General features: G+C 43.2%; 1 protein-coding gene across 3 annotated transcripts in view; it reads right to left on the bottom strand.

The window, feature by feature from the left end:
* The window catches only part of tbc1d4 (TBC1 domain family, member 4), a 286,904-nt gene that overhangs the window by 18,833 nt on the left and 245,175 nt on the right, over window positions 1-22,896 (bottom strand). For all 3 annotated transcript variants that reach the window (XM_073027970.1, XM_073027976.1, XM_073027981.1), the window contains 6 exons: window positions 17,712-17,884; window positions 16,319-16,528; window positions 13,175-13,336; window positions 8,374-8,532; window positions 4,114-4,358; window positions 149-308 (listed from right to left, as the gene is read on the bottom strand). In XM_073027970.1, the coding sequence (XP_072884071.1) occupies window positions 149-308; window positions 4,114-4,358; window positions 8,374-8,532; window positions 13,175-13,336; window positions 16,319-16,528; window positions 17,712-17,884 (1,109 nt within the window). The remainder of the gene's footprint in view (window positions 1-148; window positions 309-4,113; window positions 4,359-8,373; window positions 8,533-13,174; window positions 13,337-16,318; window positions 16,529-17,711; window positions 17,885-22,896) is intronic.

Raw genomic sequence — 22,896 nt, 5'->3', positions numbered from 1 at the left:
CCCACGGAAAATGAGCCTGATCGGTTACACAGATCCTTTTTCATCCAAGCCTGCCTGATATCAACGAATAGATTCAGTGCCTTTCCCATGGGCGGTACAAGCTGTTTCTTGTCCGCTTTGGAGATCAGAACCTGAAGATGTCACTTACCGAAAACCCTAGCAACAAATCCCAGTGGGAACTGTGAGGCGAAGAACGTGAGAAACCATGGAGCAGCATAGAGACTAGGGCTGACCTCATTTTCCTCCAGATGGATGTACAGGTCCCGGTGGTAGTCATGCAGCAGCCTCGACAGCTGATACATTTGGATCTGAACAAAGAACACGGCCATTTCAGTAGGTTCTCCCCAGATGTACCGCAGCCTGTTTACGCAGACCACTCTCACACACAGAACGCTGGGATAATATAGTTGAATGCCATTCTGGCTGTTTGTGCCAACCAAAACAATGGGATGATTTAGATCAAGTAGGCTAACGGTCTTCCGGTGCTCATCCAGACATTTTCCAAATGTCCTGGGACTTTCTGCCTCCCAATACCTTCTCAAGCAGAGAGCTCCAGACCCCAATCATTCTGAACAAAAAGAAATGTTTCCTCAACTCTTTCCTATTCCTTCCAATCATAACTTGTGTCAACGTATCCTAGTTACCAGCACCTTTACCGGCTGATCTAAGCCCTTCTAGTCCAGTCTTATAATTTTACTGACATCAATCAATCTCCACCTAGTCTCCTGTATTCCGAAGATCTCAATTCCAGTCTGGTAGTACCATAATACTGTGACCCCAGCAAAATCAGAGAAACGGTGGGTAGACTTATGGTGCGTGCTTTTGATGCCACTTTCCTTGTCTGAGTGTCTCCATACAGTAGTGTGACAATACAAGAAGAAGCAGGAAGGAAGATAATGATACAAGTAATACTCCAGACACAAGCTGTTCTACTGTTGCTGGAAATCCTGAGCAACACACAGAAAATGCTAGAGGACCTCAGCAAACCTGGCGGCATCTATCGAAGGGAATAAACAGTCAACGTTTCAGGCTGAGACACGTCAGGGTTTTGGCCCGAAATGCTACTATTTATTTCTCTCTATAGATGCTGCCTGACTTGCTGACCTGGAACACAGAATACACTGTGCAGCACAGTATAGGCTTTCACCCATGATGTAGTGCCAGCCTTTTAACCTACCCCAAGATCAATCTAATGCTTTTTATTTGCATACTCCTCCATTCTTCTTTCATGCACTTGACTGTGTGTCTCCAGCAATTTGTGTGTATTACACATGTTATACTCTTTTCATTCACTGAATACCCTTTAGTAAAATGCTGAACTACAACAGGTGGGTCAAATAAATTGCTCTGCCATCCTGCTGAAGGGTCTCATCCTGAAATGCTGACTGTACCCTTTTCCAAAGATGCTGCCTGGCCTACTGAGTTCCTCCAGCATTTTGTGTGTGTTGTACTGGTATCATGTTCAATATCTTAACTAATACGGGATTATTGTTTTAATTCTGAAAATCACTTTTCTTCAATGAAAAATATAAGGAACTTTAACGTGAGAGGAATTCTTCGACACTTCTAAAATTGTTCTGTAGAAACAGAACACTTCTCGTCTGGAAGTTTGTATGTACACTCAGTGGCCACTTTATTTAGTGTACCTGCTCGTTAATGCAAATATCTAATCAGCCAAACTTGTGGCAGCAAATAACGTATGAAAGAATGCAGACACGGTCAAGAGGTTCAGTTGTTGTTCAGACCAAAAATAAGAATGAAGAAGAAACCCGATCTAAGACACTTTGACAGTGGAGTGATTAATGGTGCCAGAAGAGGGGAAGTTGAGTATCTCAGAAACTGTTGATCTCCCTGGATTTTCACATACAACGGTTTCTAGAGTTTACAGAGAATGGTACAAAAACAAACAAAACAAAACTCCAGTGAGTGGTAAGTTATGTGGGTGAAAGCGCCTTGTTAATGAGAGAGGAAAGTGGCCAGACTGGTTCACGCTGACAGGAAGACAACAGTAACTCAAATAACCACGCATTACAACAGTAGCATGCAGAAGAGCATCTCTGAATGCACAGCACATCAAACCTTGAAGTGGATGGGCTACAACAGCAGAAGACCATGAACATTGACTCACTGGCCTCTTCGTTAGGTGTAGGAGGTTCCTAATGAAGTAACCACTGAGTGTGCATTGGTGTTCTTTTATTTCTGTCCTTGAGTTTCAAATCTTGTCTTTAGTGGAAGTCTGAATGCTGAAGGAATGACTTTGCTCAAATACAATGATACTGTACAGAGCAGCTTATAACACAATTATCCTCAAACCTCATGGGTTGTCAAAGCATAGCTGAAGTTATTCAAAAGAAATGTGGGAGTGATTTCTGGTAAATCAGATGCAATAAATAGTGAGACACAAAGTATATGACACAGCGATCCTAAACATTCCCCCATCTTCACAGTTCAACCAAACCCCAAATAGGCTTGCTGCCTGAAAACTCCATTATTATGGGTCTCTTTTCACATCACGCCCATGATAATGGAGTTTTCACGGGGGAAGAATTAATGGTCAATACCTATGTGTACCTCAGTGTGGCTCTGTTCACTTTCACAGAGGTTCAGACTGAGCTGAAGGCATATGATTGGTTAGGAACAGAAGTGAAAATGGCCAGAAGAATAATTCATTTATCACAAAATGTCCTTAAAAGCTTCCTCCATTTAATCATCAAAAAGATTTCCAAGCAGACACATTTTGTGAATTATGTTTCAGAGGTTGATCTTCCTTTCTCAGGTCCAGGATGGTTGTAATGATCTGTGTTCTGCATAACCGTATGTTTTTGGACTATCCTCTTCCTCCTCCCGCTACACCCACCCCCCCCCCCCCAATCACCAACACCTTCTTACCCTTCCTCCCTCCACTCCATTTGCCCATCACCTCCACACTCCTCCCACTGCCCCCTCCCCCGAGTGTTCCCATCTGCCCTCCCCACCTCCCCCATATGGTTCTATGCTCTACCCTCCCCTCCATTGTTTCCTATCATTTTTGGCCCTTTCTCACCTCCCAGCCTCTGTCACTTGCTCCCCTCTTCCACCTGCCCATTATACCTCCTCACCTGGATCCAGCATTCACACGCTGGCTCTTGCCCCATCCCTTCCCCTTGCCTCTATAAACCAGCCATCTTCCCTCTAGCTTTCAGTCCAGAGGAAGGGTATCGACACGAACGCCGACAATCCATTTCCCAGGACAGATGCTGCCTGCCCGGCTGAGTTCCTTCACCTTTTGTTTGTTACTCCTTGTGCCCAAGAGTGGCCAGAGGTAAAACTGTACAGATTTAATGCAGACACACAAGGGATTCTGCAGATGCTGGAAATCTGGAGCAACACACACATAATGCTGGATGAACTCAACGGGGCTGACAGCACCAGTGGAGGGAAATAAAGAGTCAACATTTCTTGCTGAGACCCTTCATCAGGACTGGAAAGGAAGGGGGCAGAAGCCAGAAAAAAAAGGGTGGGAGGAACACAAACTGGCAGGTGATAGGTGAGTCCATTTGAAAGGGACAGTGTAGGTAGATGAGGTCAAAGGAAATTATGTCAGAAGCCATAAGATGATAGGTGGACGAGACAAAGTGCCAGAAAGAAAGAATCTGATAGGAGAGGACAGGGACAAGAGCACACCATTGTCTCTTTGAACCTGTTCCATCATACCTTACTTGAGATCATATTTGATCGAACAGCACCCTTTTCCAGTAATACCTTAGATCCTTTGTCATTTCCTGTCCAAAAATCTACCAATCTAACAAAGGGATAAGGGGAGAAGGCAGGGGATTGGAGCTGAGAGGGAAAATGGATTAGCCATGATAAAATGGTAAAGAAGACTCAATGGGCCAAAAGGGCCTAATTCTGTTCCTACATTCTATGGTCTTATTCTGTGAGTGAAGCCAGGACTGGGTCACAGGTCCAATAACATTAAGTGAAACGCAGCAATCTTGCATAAAAGGAAGTCGATTTTCCAACTGGAAGTCAAGTAAATGATCATGAACCCTACTCTGAGAAAACTCCATTGCTCCAAGTCAGCATCTTTTGGAACCACATCAATAATCACTGGTGAAGGAACTTGCACTGTACCTGCAGTGACATCATGTCAGGCCTGTACTGCTTACGGAAGCCTAGGTCGTACATTAGGAACTTCAGCATTTCGAAGGCTTGCTCCTCACTTGTGTGCAGAAGGAGGACACCAGCAATGAAACTGATGCCCTGACAGTAGCCCACCTCCTTGTCCAGCAATGAGTAGGCCTTGAGGAGATTAAACAGTGAGAGTTGCCCAGCTCCTAATTGTGCCGAGAAGTATGCATGCGTCGGAAACGTTCGTCCTGTAAGAGCACACACACAATGGAAGAAAGGTTTGCTTACACTCCCAGCACTTTTTGTTTCTGTCTTATTTTCATATTGAAAATGTAACCGTTTGCACAAAATATGAAATTATTAATATAATTATTGTTATTTTATTAATAATATTTATTAGTTTATTAATATTATATTAATATTATTAATAAATTATTAATATTGTTCTTTTTCAACATGTGGGTATCAGAGTTGAGGTCAGCATTTACTACCATAATGGTTTCCATTCTCATTTCTTACTTCTCTTTCCTGCCCGAGTAGCATTTTGTGTTCCTGCTTATCTCGCTCCAGCAGCTGTCTCCTATCTTCATATTCCCTTCATGTCACCCTGTGTGATCTGCTATTCCACACACCACACACACACAATTGACCAGCCACTGTCCCTCAACTCCACCCCCATTCCCGTCCCCTTCTTGGCACAACCTGCCATTCATCTCACGCTCTCCTCATTCCACTAATCACTTCAGATTCTTTTCTTACTACTCCCCCTTGCCAATCACCATCTCCGACCTCGCTCCAAGCCAAAAGATTAACAATCCCTTTCCTCCCAGTTTCTGCTTGGCTCACTCACTTTGTTGCTCAGCATTTACCACCTATTTCCAATCACTCATGAAGTGAGCTGTATCAGACAGCCAGAAAACATCAATCCTAGAGTCACATAGAGGTCAGACAGGGCAAAGATGGCAGAGTTCCCTCCTTCAAAATACTAGTGAGCCAAATATGCTTTAATGACAACCTGATGAGTTCATGGTCACCATTCCCAATAACGGCTTGTTAATCTGTGCTGAGATACTCTTATATGTAAGGATATCATATAAAATAATATTTTTACAAGATTTGTGCTTATTAACAAATTTATGTATTTTTCACAGTATGTGGTGGTTCATACCTACTCACGGGCAGAAAACGGTATAGCAGCTAAACTAATGGTTTATCACCTTTCTCATCTTTCATTGGTTAAGTATTAGCACATTACCCATGTGATGCAATTGTTTTAATTATGTAGGCTATCTAAGGAATTTCCTTATCTTATGTATAAAAGTAATGCATTTTTCAGAGGCACCATTTTATCTTCTAACTTTTGCCTTTGCATTCATTCTATCTCTAGCATCATTTCTCTTAAACCAATTAGCAATATGAATTCTCATCTCAGAATGCATTTTCTACATCACTTCATACATGTTTAAGAAATTGAACAGCCTGCCTCTATGTTTCAGATAATTTCCCCATGAAGAAACTTCTTCCACCTTATCCAATCCTTATAAAGTTCATGGACCTCAGTCAGGAACAATTACTGTCCATCAAACATCAGGCTCCTGAACCAAAGGGAATAACTTCACTCAACTTCACTTGCCACAAACTGAAATGTTCTCACAACCAATGGACTCAGTTTCAAGGACTCTTCACTCTCATGTTCTTGATATTTATTACTTATTTATTTATTATTACCGTTTCTTCTTTTTGCAGTTGCAACAGTTTGTTGTCTTCTGCACTCTGGTTGACTGCCCTAATTGGGTGGCCTTTCATTGATTCTGTTATAGTTAATATTCTATAGAATCTTAATGTTGTATATGATGACATTTGATAATAAATTTACTTTGAACTTTGATCACTGCCAAGGGAACACAAGCCCTTTTGAGTTGACATCCTACCAGGCACACCAGTAGAAGTGCAAAACCAAGTAACATGATACAACATTGGTCACAGGAGCCGGGTACGACCAAAGGCTGTCATGTGAGCAGCCACCAGTCAGCCTGCTTTTGTCTTGCATCCAAGTCAGAATTCTGTGGGTTCCAGTCCCAAGGAGGACATCTGACCACGACACTTAAACAGTGAGGGAGTGCTTTGATGATACAATTTACTTTGAACTTTGATCAGTGCCAAGGGAACACAAGCCCTTTTGAGTCGATATCCTACCAGGATGAATTTCTACAGGTAGCCAAATGGGGATGATGCTCCATCTGAATCACAGACTTCTAATGAGCTCAGGAAAGGGATATATGTAGGCAGTGATACACATGGGTCACCATACACAACCCTAAGATGATGTTCCACTGTAGGCACCAGGAGAAGGTGGCGGCTGGCCGAATGCCATACAGCTCAGGACGTCGGAGTTCGGAGTTCAATTCCAACGTCATCTGTAAGGGGTTTGTATGTCCTCACCATGGAATGAGTGGGTTTCCTCCAAGTGATCTGTTTTCTCCCACAGTCTAAAGCTGTACTGGTTAGTAGGTTATTTGGCATTGTAAATTTTCCTGCGATTAGGCTAGGGTTATATCACGGTTGGGGGGGGGTGGGTGGTAGCGTTTGCTGGTGGAGTAGCTGATTGGACCGATAGGGCCTATTCCGCATTGCTTCACTAACTAACTACCTAACTAAATAAATAAATATCACCAACGATGAGCACAAGTGAACCAACATTGTACACATTTTTGATGAAAAAAAAGAATGAATCCAAAATGTTAATTCAGCTTCTCTCTCTACAGATGACCATATTGAATAATTCTAGAATTCTTCTGATTTAAATCAGTAAAATTCTATAACCTAGCCATTTCTGACATCTCATTGTGACTAAACAGGCCGTTCACCTGCCACCATAGCAAGTACACATTAGAAGTTTTTAATTGGCTCAGAAGTGCTCTGCGAACTCTTGAAATAAGCTGACCAAATATAACCCTTTTTCTTTCTTTAGCATAGCAGTGGGGTGCTAAATGTCCTATAACTGAAGTCAAGAATAATGCAAAGGAACACAAGCGACAGGCCTGGCAGGAGGCAGAATGACGGTATGTGGTGTCAGATCTGAGCACTACGGGGGGGCAGAAACCATTAGATATATCCAGGAGACAAGTTAATTACCACACAGCAATCTGAGCAAAAGAAACTGGGAAGAAGAAAATAACTAAAGAAAAATATATGAAATAATTTTACTGGAATAGAAATATATAAAAGAGAAAATACTGTGGTGGGAGACAGCCAAAGAGGAGAGAATGAAGCTTCATCACTAATGAATGCCAAAGTTAACAACGTAACGTGTAAGCTTGCCATCTACTGGCCTCAAATAGTACTGCATATTAAAAGGACTACTGCAGTGTAAAATACAGTTGGCCCTCCTTATCCACAGGGGATTGGTTTTGAGACCCCCCCGCTGATACCAAAAGACGCGGATGCTCAAGTCCCTTATTTAACCTGTCTCAGTGCGGTGGACATTAGGACCCGGCAGCACAGCTCTGAATCCGCAGTGTTTCTGTTCACGAAAATAATCACGATCACGATGGAAAATAAGATGGAAATAATAAAGCGATCGGAAAGAGGTGAAACGCCATCGGTCATTGGAAAAGTGTTAGGCTACAGTCGGTCAACGATCGGAACAATTTTAATGGACCATGTGAAAGGCCCTGCCCCGATGAAAGCTACAATTATTACTAAGCAACGCAGTGGTTTAATTATTGAAATATGTATGTTTCTTTAGTGTTTTATTATGCATAGAAAGGTAAAATATGTACTATATACTAAGAAAAACGTTTGACTAACTGACGCTAAATAATATTGGATGTACCTGTTCTGACTTCAAATCTGACTTAAAGATGAACTCAGGAATGGAACTCATTCATAACCCAGGGACTGCCTGTACTTTTAAGTCATTTCTGGATTACTTATAATACCTAATACAATGTAAATGCTATGTAAATGGTTGTTATACTGTATTGTTTAGGGAATAATGACAAGAAAAATAGTCTGTACATGCTTAAACAACGAGTGCTGGAGAGAGAACTTCTGGGGTTTCCTGATCTGCGGTTGGTTGAATCCGCGCATGTGGAACCCGCGGATAAGGAGGGCTAGCTGCAATTGACGGACTAATGTTGTTTAATGAGTAGATAACACATTCATCATTTTTTCACTCAGCTAATTCATCTTCAGGCTTTACCTTGCTACAGATGAATTGGTGCACCGTGCGGCTCACACAACCAGAATCATTTCTCTTACCAAGGTCCACCAAGATAGCGTGCTGCTGGGTGGTCAGTTGTTTCAGGAGCTCCTTGTATGAGATATCTCCTGGCTGCTGCTTCTCTGCCAGCCGGTGTCTCAATCGATACTGCTCAGCGAGGAACTGCCAAACCTCTCCCCTACGACACTTCGGAACCCCTAGGGACAGAGACATCTTCCTTAAAGTCAGACTGTCGCACTGAGTACTGGTGTTCAGATACCTCACACCACCGACGACAACTCACAGCTATCAGGTCGCTTAAACTGTAAGACATTCACTTGTCACAAATGCCAAACAGATGACAAGTGATTGTAAAATTCATGAAGCATTTAAACAGGAAATGAACAGGAAAACAATAGAAGGATGTAGACCATGTGCAGGCAGCCAGGATTGTTTAAAACTGGCATTACAGTTGGCAGAGACAGGATAATTCCTGTGTTGTATTGTTCTACGGTTTGTTCTAAGTACTCAAAAATTTAAGGTATAAATTTCATTGCAAATGTGTACTGGGGTGTGATCACAATTGTACTGAAGAATGTAACAAATATAGACAGGGTAGAGGGAAGCTGTTCCCATTAGCAACTGTGCAAAAACAAAGGGACACAGATTTAAAACACTAGACAAGTGTGTGAGAAAACAATTTTACTTTGAAAATAATTAGGAGTTACAACTCACTGCCTGCAACAGTGAGGGAAGCAGAACCTACTGGTAACTTCCAAGGGGAATTGTGCAGGACCACAGGGAAAGAGGGAAGGAATGGCACCAACTTTAGTATCTGGAGTGGGCATGGATTCAGTCAGCTGACTCCCTGAGCTTGAAGAGTTTAAATTCACAGAGGAAGCTACCAGAAATGTTGAACAAAGAGGCTTATATTTGTAGTCTTGAAAGACACTTCTGATGCTTCATTAAGTTATTTTATTAGAGCAAAATTGTAATAAGGCCATGAAATGAGTGGAAAGAAGGAAATATATCTAAAAATAGTGAAAAAACCAATAGAAAGGTGCTGTTCCTGAATAAGCAAAGCAGTTATGACAAGGAAGGCAACTTAGCAGCACCAATCTCAGTTCTATCATCCACTTCAATTCGACTTCCCATTCCCATTCTAATATGTTTGTCCGAGGTCTCCTCTACCACCATGGTGAGGTCAAACTCAGGGTGGAGGAGTAACACCTTATATTCCAACCAGATAGGATAAACATCGATTTTTCTAACTTCCTCCCTCCTTCTCTTATTTTCCATTCTCAATTCTGGTTACCGTCTCACCTCTTCTCCTCACCTCCCTCTGAGCCCCTTCCTCCTTCTCTTTCTTCCACAACCACCAGCTTCTCTACTTTCATTCTTCTTCAGCTCTTTACCTCTCCCACCTACAACCTCCCACCTCCTCACTTCATCCCCCCCCCCAATCCACCCACCTTCCCCCTCAACTGTAAACTTGTACTCCTTCAAATCCACTCAACTCTGCTCCCCCACCCAGCTCTGCCTCCTTCACTTAAAGTGGAATGGCTTCATGAAACAGAGTGAAAATTATCAAACCCAGAGGAGATCAAAGTTCTTATTGACAGTTACTTTATTTCTTTTAAGCAATGAACAACAAACTGGACTTGATAGTTTATTGTCCTTAGAACAGCTTCAGGTTGACTTCCACTTAAGAATTCGGTGTGTACACGTCACTGTCACTGGGCAAAAAATTGCAGAGCACAAGATTCTTTGCACACACTGGTCATTACAGATTAGAGGGACCACTGGTGTGAGAGTAAACCTGCAGGGAACATAAAACTGGATTATAAAAGCCTTTTTAAGGATGTAAAATAAAATGATTAATGAAGACAAATATTGCTCCCTAGTTGTCAGAAACCAGAGTTTATAATTAGAAACATAAATGAATTCCCAGAAATGGTAGGAAACCAACAGTCATATGAGAAAAAAAGGAATTAAAGGAAGCGAATATTAACAAGCTGATAAAAGCAGGTTGAAAGTCAATTATCACCCAGAGCCTGATAAACCGCAGCCCAGAATAACCACGGCAAGAGCGACTGTGTTGATTGTCATCTTCCAAATTGTGGTAGAGTATGGAATGACCTTGCAGGCTGCAAGGGTGACAAATGTAACTGCACAACTTTTTTAAAAACAGGGCAAAAAGAAAAGAGGAATCACAGGCTGATGAACCTAACTTCTGTAGTCTGGGAAATGCTAGAGTCCATTACAAAGAATGTGACTGGATACTTAGAAAACATTAACAGGATTAGACAAATAAGCACAAATACAGTGCTTTGAAGAAGTATTCAGCCCCACAACTATTTTCACACTTTACTGTCTCAAATATATTGAAGCAGGATTTTTTGAGCTAATCTATAAAACACTGCACATCATCTTCAAAAGAAAAATTCAAAAAGCTGTCAACATTTTATTAAAAATTAAAAACCAAAATAGTGAGGCTGAAAATGTATTCATTCCCTTTGTAATTACTATGCTAACTTTCCTCAGGTGCATTAATGTATGTTACCTACTGCCTAGATCAAGCCAACCCTCCAAACTTAATCATCAGACAAGAATGGCATTTGTAAGAGAGGCTACTGTGATGCCAACAGTCACTCTGAGTGAACTGCAGAAGTCAGTGGCTGTAACTGGAGATGATGTGGCTTCACCATCTCCAAGGCCTTGCACAAAAAGGGTATGTATGGAAGAGTGGCAAGGAAGAAGCCCTGGCTAAAAAAAAAAAGCATATCTTTGACTATAAAGACTTTGCAAAGCATCACCTGCAAGATCCTATAAAGATGTGGAAGAACGTCTTCTGGTTGGATGAGACTATATTGGAAATTCTTGGTATATGTGGTGTAAATCTAATACTGCACATCAACCAGGCAACATCATCCCTACTGTAAAGTATGGTTGAGGTAGCATTATGCTATGGGGATGCTGTTCAGCAGCAGGGACTGGACAATTGGTCAGGACTGATGGGAAGATGAATACTGCTAAATACAGAGAGATATTGGGATAAAATCCTGCTAGCCTCTACCATTAAACTGGGAAGGAAGTTCGTCCTTCAGCAGGACAATGACCCAAAGCAACCATGGAGTAGCTTCAAATGAAAGAAATTGATGTCCTTGAGTGGCCCAGTCAGGGTCCTGACCTTAAACCAATCGAACATCTCTGGCAAGATCTGAAGATTGCTGTCCACTGCCGCTCCCCAACTAACCTGGCAAAGCTTGAGCAATTTTGCAAGGAAGAATGGGCAAATCCTGCTCCATCACATTGTGCAAAGCTGATAGAGACTTATCCAAAGACACAACCTGTTGTAGTAACTGCGAGATGTGGTTCAACTAAGTACAGAGCAAAAGGGGAGGAATAGTTTTGAAGAATACATACACAACGCTGGAAGAACTCAGCAGGTCAGGCAGCATCCATGAGAAAAAAGTAGCCAACGTTTCGGGCCGAGACCCTTCATCAAGAATGGGGGGGGAAGAGAGGGCCAAAGCCCAGTAATAGAGATAAGGGAGCGGATAGGGCCTAGAGGCGCCAGGTGGAAAACCAATCAGAGGAAAGATTAAGGGGGGAGGGGAGGGGATAAGCATGAAAGAACTGTAGAGATAAAGAAGCAGAAAGTTGAAAGGGGAGAGAGGCAGAGAGGGACCTGGGATAGGGGAAGGGGGAGGGGGAGGGAATTACTGGAAATTGGAGAATTCAATGTTCATACCACCAGGCTGGAGGCTACCCAGATGGTAGATGAGGTGTTGCTCCTCCAACCTGAGTTTGGCCTCATCATGGCAGTAGAGGAGGCCATGTATGGACATATCTAGATGGGAATGAAAGGGACCTATCTAGATGGGAATGAGAGGGACATACTCAGGTTGGAGGAGCAACACCTCATCTACCGTCTGGGTAGCCTCCAGCCTGGTGGTATGAACATTGAATTCTCCAATTTCCAGTAATTCCCTCCCCCCCCCCCCTTCCCCTTCCCCTATCCCAGGTCCCTCTCTGCCTCTCTCCCCTTTCAACTTTCTGCTTCTTTATCTCTACAGTTCTTTCATGTTTATCCCCTCCCCCTCCCCACTTTATCTTTCCTCTGATTGGTTTTCAACCTGGCGCCTCTAGGCCCTACCCACTCCCCTATCTCTATTACTGGGCTTCGGCCCTCTCTTCCCCCCATTCCTGATGAAGGGTCTCGGCCCGAAACGTTGGCTACTCTTTTTTCACGGATGCTGCCTGACCTGCTGAGTTCTTCCAGTGTTGTGTACATATTCTTTGATCCACAGCATCTGCAGGAATAGTTTTGAACTGCTGTCATTCCAGATATTGAATTTTTAGTTTTTTACATACTTTATAATTATCCCTGTTTTGGGGGCTCACCTGTGAAAAAAGGAGCATGTGATTCAAAAATTTTTTTATAATCTCACTTAAATTGATCAAAATCCCTGATTATAATATTTATGGGAACAAAGGGTTGGGGGCTGAGTACTTTTGCAAGGCACTGTATATGCAAAAGAAATACTTGTCAAAAGTAAAAATCTACTAGAGTTTTCTCAGAATGTGGCTGTACAGTAAATAAGGGAGAACCAGTGGAGGTAGTGTATTTCCATTGATAAAATGTCATGTAAGCAGTTATTGCCCAAATTGAATTCTAATATGCTGGTATGGATTGAAAATTGGTTGACAGATATTTTAAATGTGACAATCCAAGGAATATTTCTTCTATTAGTTACTTTTCCAACAATTCTTATTGAGTCTATGAAAACAATAACTGTTGACAGCTAAAGGGAGACCACCTGGTAAGGAAATACAGTTTGGCAATCATGCACTGACCTTGACTGAGTGCCGTGTGAACCTTCTCCATGTCAACCTTGACCTTTGCCCTTCCTGGGGTGCTCAGCAATTTGTCCCAAACCGCAAAAAATTCTTTCTGGCAAAGCGCAAATTCCTCGTAGTCCAGTTTCACTTTCCTGGTTTGAAGTTCATCCCTGCTTGCTGTAAGTTTACATTTGACACAAGATCCATCAAATCAGTAATTCAGCAACCACACAGCAGCACAACATTAAGGCCAGGAGGTTCTCTCTAGATAACAGATCACTTGTATAGTTCCTGAATGTGATGTCAACAAGTGACCTCCTACTTCAAGTGTCCTACCTAGTGAACAGATTTTATTCTCTCTCTCATGCTTCAACACTTCTCCCAGTAATAAATTAAACATGCATAATTGGCCCAGACTTAAAATGTCCACAATTCCTTTGCCTGCATAGAACCTGCTTGACCTGCAAAGTTCCTCCAGCAGATTGTATGTCTGCTTCAGATTCCAGCATCTGCAGGCTCACGTCTCCATTATGAAATGGGGAAATCCCATGAATTATGCTCTTAATAGGTTCACGAACAGACCAGGTAGATATGTACTGGGACCAGTGAAACTTTATTCTCTCCTCCCTCTCCTCAGCAGTGTTGGATTCCAGTGTTTAAATCCAAGGTTCTTTAAGAAGTCTACCATTAGAGACATATCGATCTGTTATATGTATAAAGGCTACTTAAGAAACAAGCAGATAGTTAATTGTGAAATAACTAAGAAAATGACAATTAAAACTAAACAGTCAGATCCAGCAGCAGCTTGTGGCATAGCTGTTGGCACCTGGACACTAATCTGCCACAGGGAACAAGAACCCGACCTGCTGCTTTCTGCCCATCTTCTCCATGCTGATCAAGATGCCCAACTAAGCTAGTTCTACTTGGCCACATTTAACCCATATCCTTCTAAACCATTCCCATCCACATACCTGTCCAACTCTCGTTTGTTATTGCACCTACCTTCGCTGGCAGCCCATCCCATATAGGTGCCACCATCTATGTGAGGAAGTTACCCCTCAGGTTCCTTTTAAATCTTTCACCTCTCACCTGAAACCTATGCCTTCTGGTTTTTAGATCCCCTTCTCTGGCTGTATTCCCATCTTTAATATCTCTATTTTTCCCTTTCGGGATTCTTTTGAAGACCCTGACCTGGAGTTAGACGCTATGGTTCTTTGCAGGAATGGGACCCGCTCTCAGGGTTTCACGACTGGTCGTAGTTCGGCACGCCAAGGGCACAGCCCAAGAGTTCAGCTCGCCTTCGGAGGGCCAAGATCTCGTGGCTCTGAAGACAGGGGGGGGATCAGAAGTCGGTGTCCAGGCAGGAGATCGGTGTGTCGTGGGAGATGGAAGATCTAAGGCTGTGTGCTCACAGAGCCGAGATCTTTGGGCACAGAGCTCGGAAAAAGCAAAGCAACTGACTTTTAACATCGTTAACCAGCGAGTTATCTGTTATGTCTCCCCTCTCACTGTGAAACGGAGACACCTCTTTCTCCCTTAGAGAGAGAGAGCCTGTGGTATAGAAACATAGAAAACCTTCCGCACAATATAGGCCCTTCGGCCCACAATGCTGTGCCGAACATGCACTTACTTTAGAAATTACTAGGGTTACCCATAGCCCTCTATTTTTCTAAGATCTATGCACCTATCCAGGACTCTCTTAAAAGACCCTATCATATCCGCCTCCTCGTCAAATACCGGGTGAACAATTAGTCTTTGAAGTACTGCAATTTGTTGTCTTTGCTGTTGCTTTGCTCACACTTGAGGGCTTGGTGGTGGGTGCTGATGCGTTTTTTTTGCTGGTGGGGGGGGGGGGGATCATTGCTTGCTCCCAGTTACGTGTGGTGGGGGAGGGGAGCTGGGTGAGGGGTGGCTGTGGGGTTCTCACATTTAACTGTCATTCATTCTTTGGGGGCACTCCTCTGTTTTTGTGGATGGTTGCAAAGAAAAAAGCATTTCAGGATGTATATTGTATACATTTCTCTGACATTAAATGTACCTTTCAAACCTTTGAAAAGACTGAGTGTCTTCACCCAATCCAATCCTCTCATGATTTTAAATTCCCCTTGCAGGCTTCTAAATTCCAAGGAAAAACATCCTAGCCTATCTATAACCTTGCCCTGTAACCCAGTCACTCGAGACCTGGCAGCATGCTTATAAATCTTTTCTGCACTCTATCCAGTTCAATTAAATAACATCCTTCCTATGGAAGGCAACCAAGCTTGACACAATTCTCGAAGTGTGGCCTCACTAGTATCCTGTACAGCCACAGAATAACCTCCCAACTTTATACTCAGTGCCCTGACTAATGAAGACCAGCATTAGCTAAAAGACTTCCTCACCATCCTGTCTACCTGTGCCTTCACTTTTAGGGAAAAGTGCATTTGTACTCCCAGATTGCTCTGTTCAGCAGCACTTCTCAGGACCCAGCCTTGATTTGACTTTCTAAAATGCAACACTGCCCATGTATCTGAATTAAGCTCTACTTGCCATTCCCAGCAAGGACTTCTCCCTTTGGAGAATAGGAAATGGAGAGATGATCTCATAAAGGGGTATAAAGTCATGAAGGGTATGCATACACATTTCTCCTCTATGATTACGATCCCCCCCCCCTATATTTTTTGATTTCATCACTGTCAAAGACACCCCCTATTTTAGTTTGTAATTCTAATCAAAGCACAGACCATGTTCTCCAGGGAGCTATGGGTGATCAATCTCCACAAACCTTGGAGAGATCTGGAAAATGGATCAAATAGATCTGTTTTCCTTGGATAGGAGGAGCCTGAGGGGGTCCTGATAGTTGCGTACACAACAATGAGGGGTACAGGGAGGGCATCACTACACCTCCCGCCTGGTCTCTCACATACTCTTCCCCCCCCCCCCCCCCACCTTCTTGTTCTGGATTCTGCCCCCTTCTTTTCCAGTCCTGATGAAGGGTCTTGATCTTAGATGCTTATTTGGTCATTCCCCTCCAGAGATGCTGTCTGACCTGCTAAATTTCTCCAGATTTTTGTGCATTGTTCAAAATGTCCAGCATCTGCAGAATCACTAAGGTTTGTGCCCATAAGGGGTACTATAAAGCCCATGAAAAATGCATTTTAAATTTCTAACGGAACACACCTTCCAGCCTTTGATTTTCCTTTTCCATCCGGAGCAGCAGGATCTGCTGGTAGATGGCCTTTCGCCACATATGCCGGAGCTCCTCTGGCGAACGCTTTCTCGTCTCCCCATCAGGCACGTCATCGGTCACCAGCAGAGAAGCCATGGGGTCCTCCTCCACAGCAGGCACAAGCGGGGACAGGGGTGGCAACTCTCTGCCTTCAAGGTGACCTGGTGAGAAAGAAAACCCAACCTTAGGCCAAGCATCCAGCCCGAGGCAATGAGAGCAGAGACTTGCATCTCAAGGATCAAGTCAAAACTAATAAAGGTGAGAGACTCTCCATCGTGCTTCTTCACTGGAGAGGAACTTGCCCCAGTACGGTTCATAATTCGGCATCCACACATGCAGTACAATGCACAGTGGTGCGGTTGGTAAAGCTGTGACTCAGGTTCAATCTGGACCTGTGTGGAGTTGGTATGTTCTCTCTGTGATGCATGGTGCTCTCTGGGTGCTCTGTAAATTGTCCCTAGTGTGTAGGTGACTGGTAGAACACGGAGGGTGTTAATCAGAATGTGAGGACAATAGGTTACAGGGGGAATTGGTGGAGGGGTGTGATTGTGAGCAGGAACCTGATGGACCAAATAGCCTCCTTCTACACCATGATACATGGAGAATGAAGTAAAAGCACTACCTCTGTCAACATTCGAACTTTGTGCTTGTAGGGAGTGCACAGCCGAAGTATTGCATCCAATTTCCAGTGACATACGTTAGAAAAGATATGCAGGATGTTGTGAAGTTTAACTGGAATGATTCTGGAGCAAGGATAGAATTGAGGAGCTGGGGGAGAGAATGTCAAGGGGATAATAGACTGAGGCATACAAGGTCATGAGGGGTGGCACAGTAGTATAGTGGTTAGCACAATGCTTTACAGTACCAGCAACCCAGGTTCAATTCCCACTGCTGCCTGTAAGGAGTTTGTATCTTCTCTCCATGACCACATGTGTTTCCTCCGACGGCTCCAGTTTCCTCCCACAGTCCAAAGACGTACCAGTTGATAGGTTAATTGGTAATTGTAAATTGTGCCATGATTAGGCTAGGATTAAATTGGGGGACTGTTGGACAGCATGGCTGAAAGGGGCTATTCCATGTTATATCTCAATAATATCATTAATAATGATCAGATTGGAGAGGGTAAAGAGTGGAACGAGAAACAGAATGCTGGTAGAACTCAACTAGTCAAAGAGCGGAGTAGGAGAGTGGCAGATTCTGGGGGATGGACGAAAATGTGTGATCATTAAAAACTAAGTTTAATGTGAAAGGGTAGTCAATGGTTTAGCATGGATTTGGTGACCAAAGGATCTGGTTATGTCACTACAACTCTTCGATTAGTTACAACTGTGGTAAATGCTGTACCTTCCAACGTCCCCTTCTGCTGCATGGCGGCTGGAGACTTGTTCATTGGCGAGGCAACGCGTAAGAAGATCCGCTGGCGCCAGGAGATGCGACGCGGAGTGAGGAGCGTCCCCGCTGTGCTCAGTGAATCTGTGCTGCATCCAGAGAAAGCCCGTCTCCTCCCCTCAGCATCACTGAAACAGGAAAGGGAAAAGCACGCTCAGATACACGGGGCATGGCTCACGAGTGTGGGCCCGTCAGCTGGGTGTCTATTGGTTACTGAAGGTATACAGTGTGCTGCTTTAGAGCATTAGTAGTAAGTGGCTGTGCAAATGATATTAAGGACTAGGTGAGGGTGCATACTTAACCAGTGTTGAGAGGAAGGAAAGATGTGTGAGTCGTAGAGGAAGAAATTAGTGTAACAAAGAACGAACTACATTTTAACAACGACCAATGTGGACTTTTAGCTAGGATGACAGACGGTACAGGTTAAAGGGTAGGTGATGGCTGACCCCGTGGTTCCATTCTTACCAGCTCGATGACAGATTACTGTGGCTTGCCAGACCTCCTCTACAGACTGATCCACCTTCTGAAGTCATGCAAATGTGTAAGAGGTTCTCACACTAACGACTCGACATTTTTATCAAGAGCTGACTGTACGTCAACAAGCTCGCAAGTAAGTTTTCCGCTGCTTGTTATTGCAGAGTGATTGGTTTGTACCATTGTAACTTGTCTCCAGACAGCGAGGACCAGAAAGCTTTCTCCTGAGTCACTGAGGTGAGTCAAAGTGGAGGGAAACGACACCCTATGTTTCAGGTCAAGACAATCCAGATGGAGGATCTCAACCCTAAATGTCCATTGCCCATCTCCTTTGCTAGCTGAGCATTCCAGCGTTTTGTATGCTGCTCCAGATTTCCATCATCTGCTGTCTCTCTGGTGTCTCCAACGGGACCATTAATTATTTCCACAGCTTGCAAATCAGTCTTCTTGTTTTAAATCACAGTCATTTGACTGCAACAAAGAGTCACATAGTCTTCAAAGAATTACTGAAAATAAAAACCAATTTCTGAGAGCACTCCTCTGCCAGGAAGTTTACCCTGGCTCGTGTAACTGTTCCACTTTTGACATAATAGGGGAAATCTCACAAATGTCAGCTGTGCTTACATCCTTAACTACCAGCGTTCAGAAGCTATTCATGTTGTAAGATGGACAAATGGAATAACCGCCTGTCACCAGCCCTGCCACAACCATTAGGGTCTCCATTCTGTGCTCTTAGCACTCCAATTTCCCAAATCTTGTGCAGGGAAACAGCATCCAATTCGGGAGTCAGAGCAGCTCGATTGCTGAGTTTCAGGAGTCTGGCCTGGACTCTTTTGCAGTGGTAGCTCACCACACAGAGTTCACAGCACACTGTGTATCAGTGTAGCAAATCAGGACATCGCATCGAAAAGCGGAATGGCTGCATAAACCAGGGTAAATTTTGTGGGAGAGAAGTACTCCCCTGAATTAGCATTTACTTTCAATAAAGATTCTGTGGTTTAAAACTAGGAGATTAACTTACCTTGCAAACACTTATAATACCTGCTGGTGCCTTTACAAGCTAACATTGCTTATAGGCTGGTACGAACCTAGGGCCACAGAGGGCACCATGGTCAGCATGGACAGTTTGCAGGCTGCATTGTAACTCCTTAATTTGTCTTAACTCCTTAAGACAAACACGACTCCTTACTTTCTAATGTTTAGTCTTTATAATGAGTTCAGAGCAAACATCCCGTGTTCAGTCTGGGTAGCTGCTTTTCAAGAGCAGTGGACCCTCTCTGAATGAGAGGGAGATTTATTAGCCACTAACAGCACATGTCACTGAAAATACTGTTCTACATATGAGATGGAGCAGCAACAGTGCAAATTGGACCAGCATGGATAATATCACTCACCTCAACAATGAGCTGGTTCCACAACCTGAGGCTTCATGTTCAAGGACTCTTCAACTCGTGCTCTCAGTATTATTTATTTACTATTCATTTATTATAATTTTTAAAAAATATTTTTACTCAGCTCAAGCAGGTGAAACCTGAGGCATAGGTATAGCTAAGCATTCATTTCTCAATTGCTATGAAGTTTCAGACTGTTCTACTGGTGTTGAGTATTGTGGCTTTCTGAAGATTTACAGAGATATTACTGCGTAGCCTAATTGTTTAGTGCTATTGTGTAGTGACTGTGGGATGATATTAGTTGTACATATTAGTATTGGGACAATGTTCATGTTCCAAAGTTATTATTACTATTACTATTGTTTCTTTTTGTATTTGCACCGTTTGTCTTCTTTTGCACATGGGTTGCCAGTCTTTGTGTGTAGTTATTCATCGATTCTATTGTATTTCTTTGTCTCTTGTGAATGCCGACAAGAAAATTAATCTCAATGTAGTATATGATAATAAACTTACTTTGAACTTTTGAACTATGGGCTTCAAGGAAGTGTTCGGTCAGCTCAAAGTCTTGCCCAATGGGGTGAAAGCTCTGATCTTGCCCTCGGCACCTCATAAGAAACACACTTACTAATAACCCCTAATGACACCATCGCAAGGTAAGGCTCAAAGAGCCTGACAGAAGGGAAGAAATGAATTACATTTACTGCAAAGAGAAGGGGGTGTCTTATGAGGACTGGTTGAGTGAGCTATGGCTTTTTTCTCCAGAGTGAAGGAGGATGAGAGGTGACTTGATAGAGGGGTACGGATGCTAAGAAGCATAGGTTAAGTAGCCAGAGACTTTTTCCGAGGGCAGAAATGGCTAATACAAGAGGGCTGATTGGAGGAAGACAGAGGGGTAAGTCAAAGGCAGGTTTTGAGTGGTGAGCGTGTGGAACCAGGGGTAGCGGTAGATACAGATACACTAGGGGCAATAAGAAACTCTTAGATAGGTATGTGGATGATACAAAAACGGAGACTAGGTAGGAGGAAAGGGTTAGATAGGAGTTGGTTAAAAGGTTAGCACAACATCATGGGCCAAAGGGGCCTGTACTGTTCTATATTCTATCCTGTACACACAGACTGCAGATGGAAATCCATGGGAGTGTTTGTCAGGGTTCAAAAAATGTATTTTCTGTCTATATTTTATGAATAGTTTTATTCGGCACTCCATTGAACAGAGGCTGAGGCTGTGGGCCCTGCTCTGGGCTTCGTGTCCGAGGATTCACTTTCATTCTGAATGCAACTTGCTTACTTCTGAAGTGTGCACAATTTGTTTTTTTTTTGTTTTCTCTCTCTGCACATTGGGTGTTTGATGGTCTTTTTTATGGTGTGTTTGAGTTTCTTCGCTTTATGGCTGCCTGTAAGTTTGTTTTATGTATATGTACTTCGAGAATGCATGTACTTTGAAATTTAAACTGAAGTTTCCAAGTCTGGAAAAGCGAATGCTGCTGGCTGACACATTCCGAAGTGCGGGAGTGCAAGGTGAGGGACACACTGAAGCTTGGTGGTTCATTGGGAAGGACCAGCACTAATGTTCTGTTGAGGCAGGACAACTCTCAACCACATCAGGGCACATTGTTCAAAGAGGAAATATGAGGGTTTGTACTGTCAGATGTCACAATGGAAGTAAACTAATACATGTGCTCTTTCTACTGTACAGCCTGTATAACATTTTGAAATTTTAAAAAACTTTGAAAATAGGTTCTACAAAGGGAGATTCCAACCAGCTACAGAACAGAGAGTGCTGCGCTCCATGGGAATTCTTGCGGAGAAGAACATGGCCTGCTTTTGGAAAGTGATCAGCTCAGTGAAAGGCCCACAATTCCCCTAAAGGATGTTTACAAGTGAATGCTCATGGCAGCACGCCCCAGGGCAGGTGCTGGGAGGCGCGATGAAGCCCAGTGCAGCTGGGGAACAATAGCAGTCTGTGGACTTAACCGTGGAAGAGACTCTCAATCACTTCCTGGGTATATTGTTCAAAGAGGAAACTTGAGTGGTGTTGACACATTGTAAGGGAATGTACTGAACCGATAGTACAATGAATATGATTAAAGTACCATTCTATACAGTGGATGAAGACCATTTTTGGGAAAAAAAATTCACACAGTTTCCTTCACTTTTTGATGGGTCTTGATATTTTTAAGTACAGAGGAATCAACAGGACAAAATAATATGGCATTACAGCTATCTCCTTTACTTGGGTCTCTCAGCAGACCTGATGTTATGTGTAGTGACTCTGTCTTTTGCTTGTCGTGAAAGAGGGCAAGAGGCTTGTTTGCTGTATCATGAGACTACAAGAAGTCCAAAGCCACTACTCTGCTCCTGATATTAGCAGCAAGATGTTCCTGAGTAGGAACATAACAGGAGATTATTTAGCCCATTTTCTATTCATCTACCACAGTCGTAGATATTTGCAATGATAGGCACAACATCAAGCCCATACAGAAACAGGGACATAAGAGATTAATACAGAGGCTTTGACCTAATGCAACCACTTCCATGAATCTTAGAATAATACTATTTTATTTCTACCACATGCCTAATCAACTATCAGTAAATTCTATCTCTCACAGGGGCGACTGACAATGGCCAATAAACCACAGGCTAGACTTCCCAAGGTCCCAAACTAAACACAGGTCATCCTCGAGCTGTGGGTGAACCAGAAGGCTTCACAGTGCCAGTTACCCAGGTTCAATCGTGACCTTCAGAGCTGTCTGTGTGGAGTTTGCAGGTTCTCCTTGTGATTGCAAGCGTTTCTTCTGGATGCTCTGCTTTTCTCCAAAGTCTCAAGGGTTTGTGGACACATAGGTCAATGTGGCACTGTAAGTTGCCCTTCAAGTGTAGGCGAGTGGTAGAATCTGAGGGAATTTGATGGGAAGGGGGAGAGAACTTAAAAACTGGGATTAATATAGAACGTATAAATGTGTGGGTGGTAGTCAGCACCGACTCGATGGGCTGCAAGCTCTGACTTTATGCTATGTCTCTCTATGACTCTCAACACTATCAACATCAGGTAAGAAGATGCAAAGCGTAGTGGACTCTGCCTGTAATGGTGCTGCAGGTTTCTCATTGTACCTGTGCATACAGGTACAGTAGCGTGCAAAAGACTTGGGCAAATATATATATATATAGAGCTAGGGTGCCTAAAACTTTTGCACAGGACCGTCCTTCAGTTAAAATAGGAAGTTGGTTGGGAAACAGAAATGAGAGTACTTAGCTTTGTACTAGGTAGTAGTATT

This window comes from Hemitrygon akajei, chromosome 2 (genome assembly GCF_048418815.1).
Source record: "Hemitrygon akajei chromosome 2, sHemAka1.3, whole genome shotgun sequence".
In the NCBI taxonomy this organism is placed as follows: domain Eukaryota; kingdom Metazoa; phylum Chordata; class Chondrichthyes; order Myliobatiformes; family Dasyatidae; genus Hemitrygon; species Hemitrygon akajei.
The sequence above is the reverse complement of the archived record's forward strand: the minus strand, read 5'-3'. Positions and strand labels throughout refer to the sequence as shown.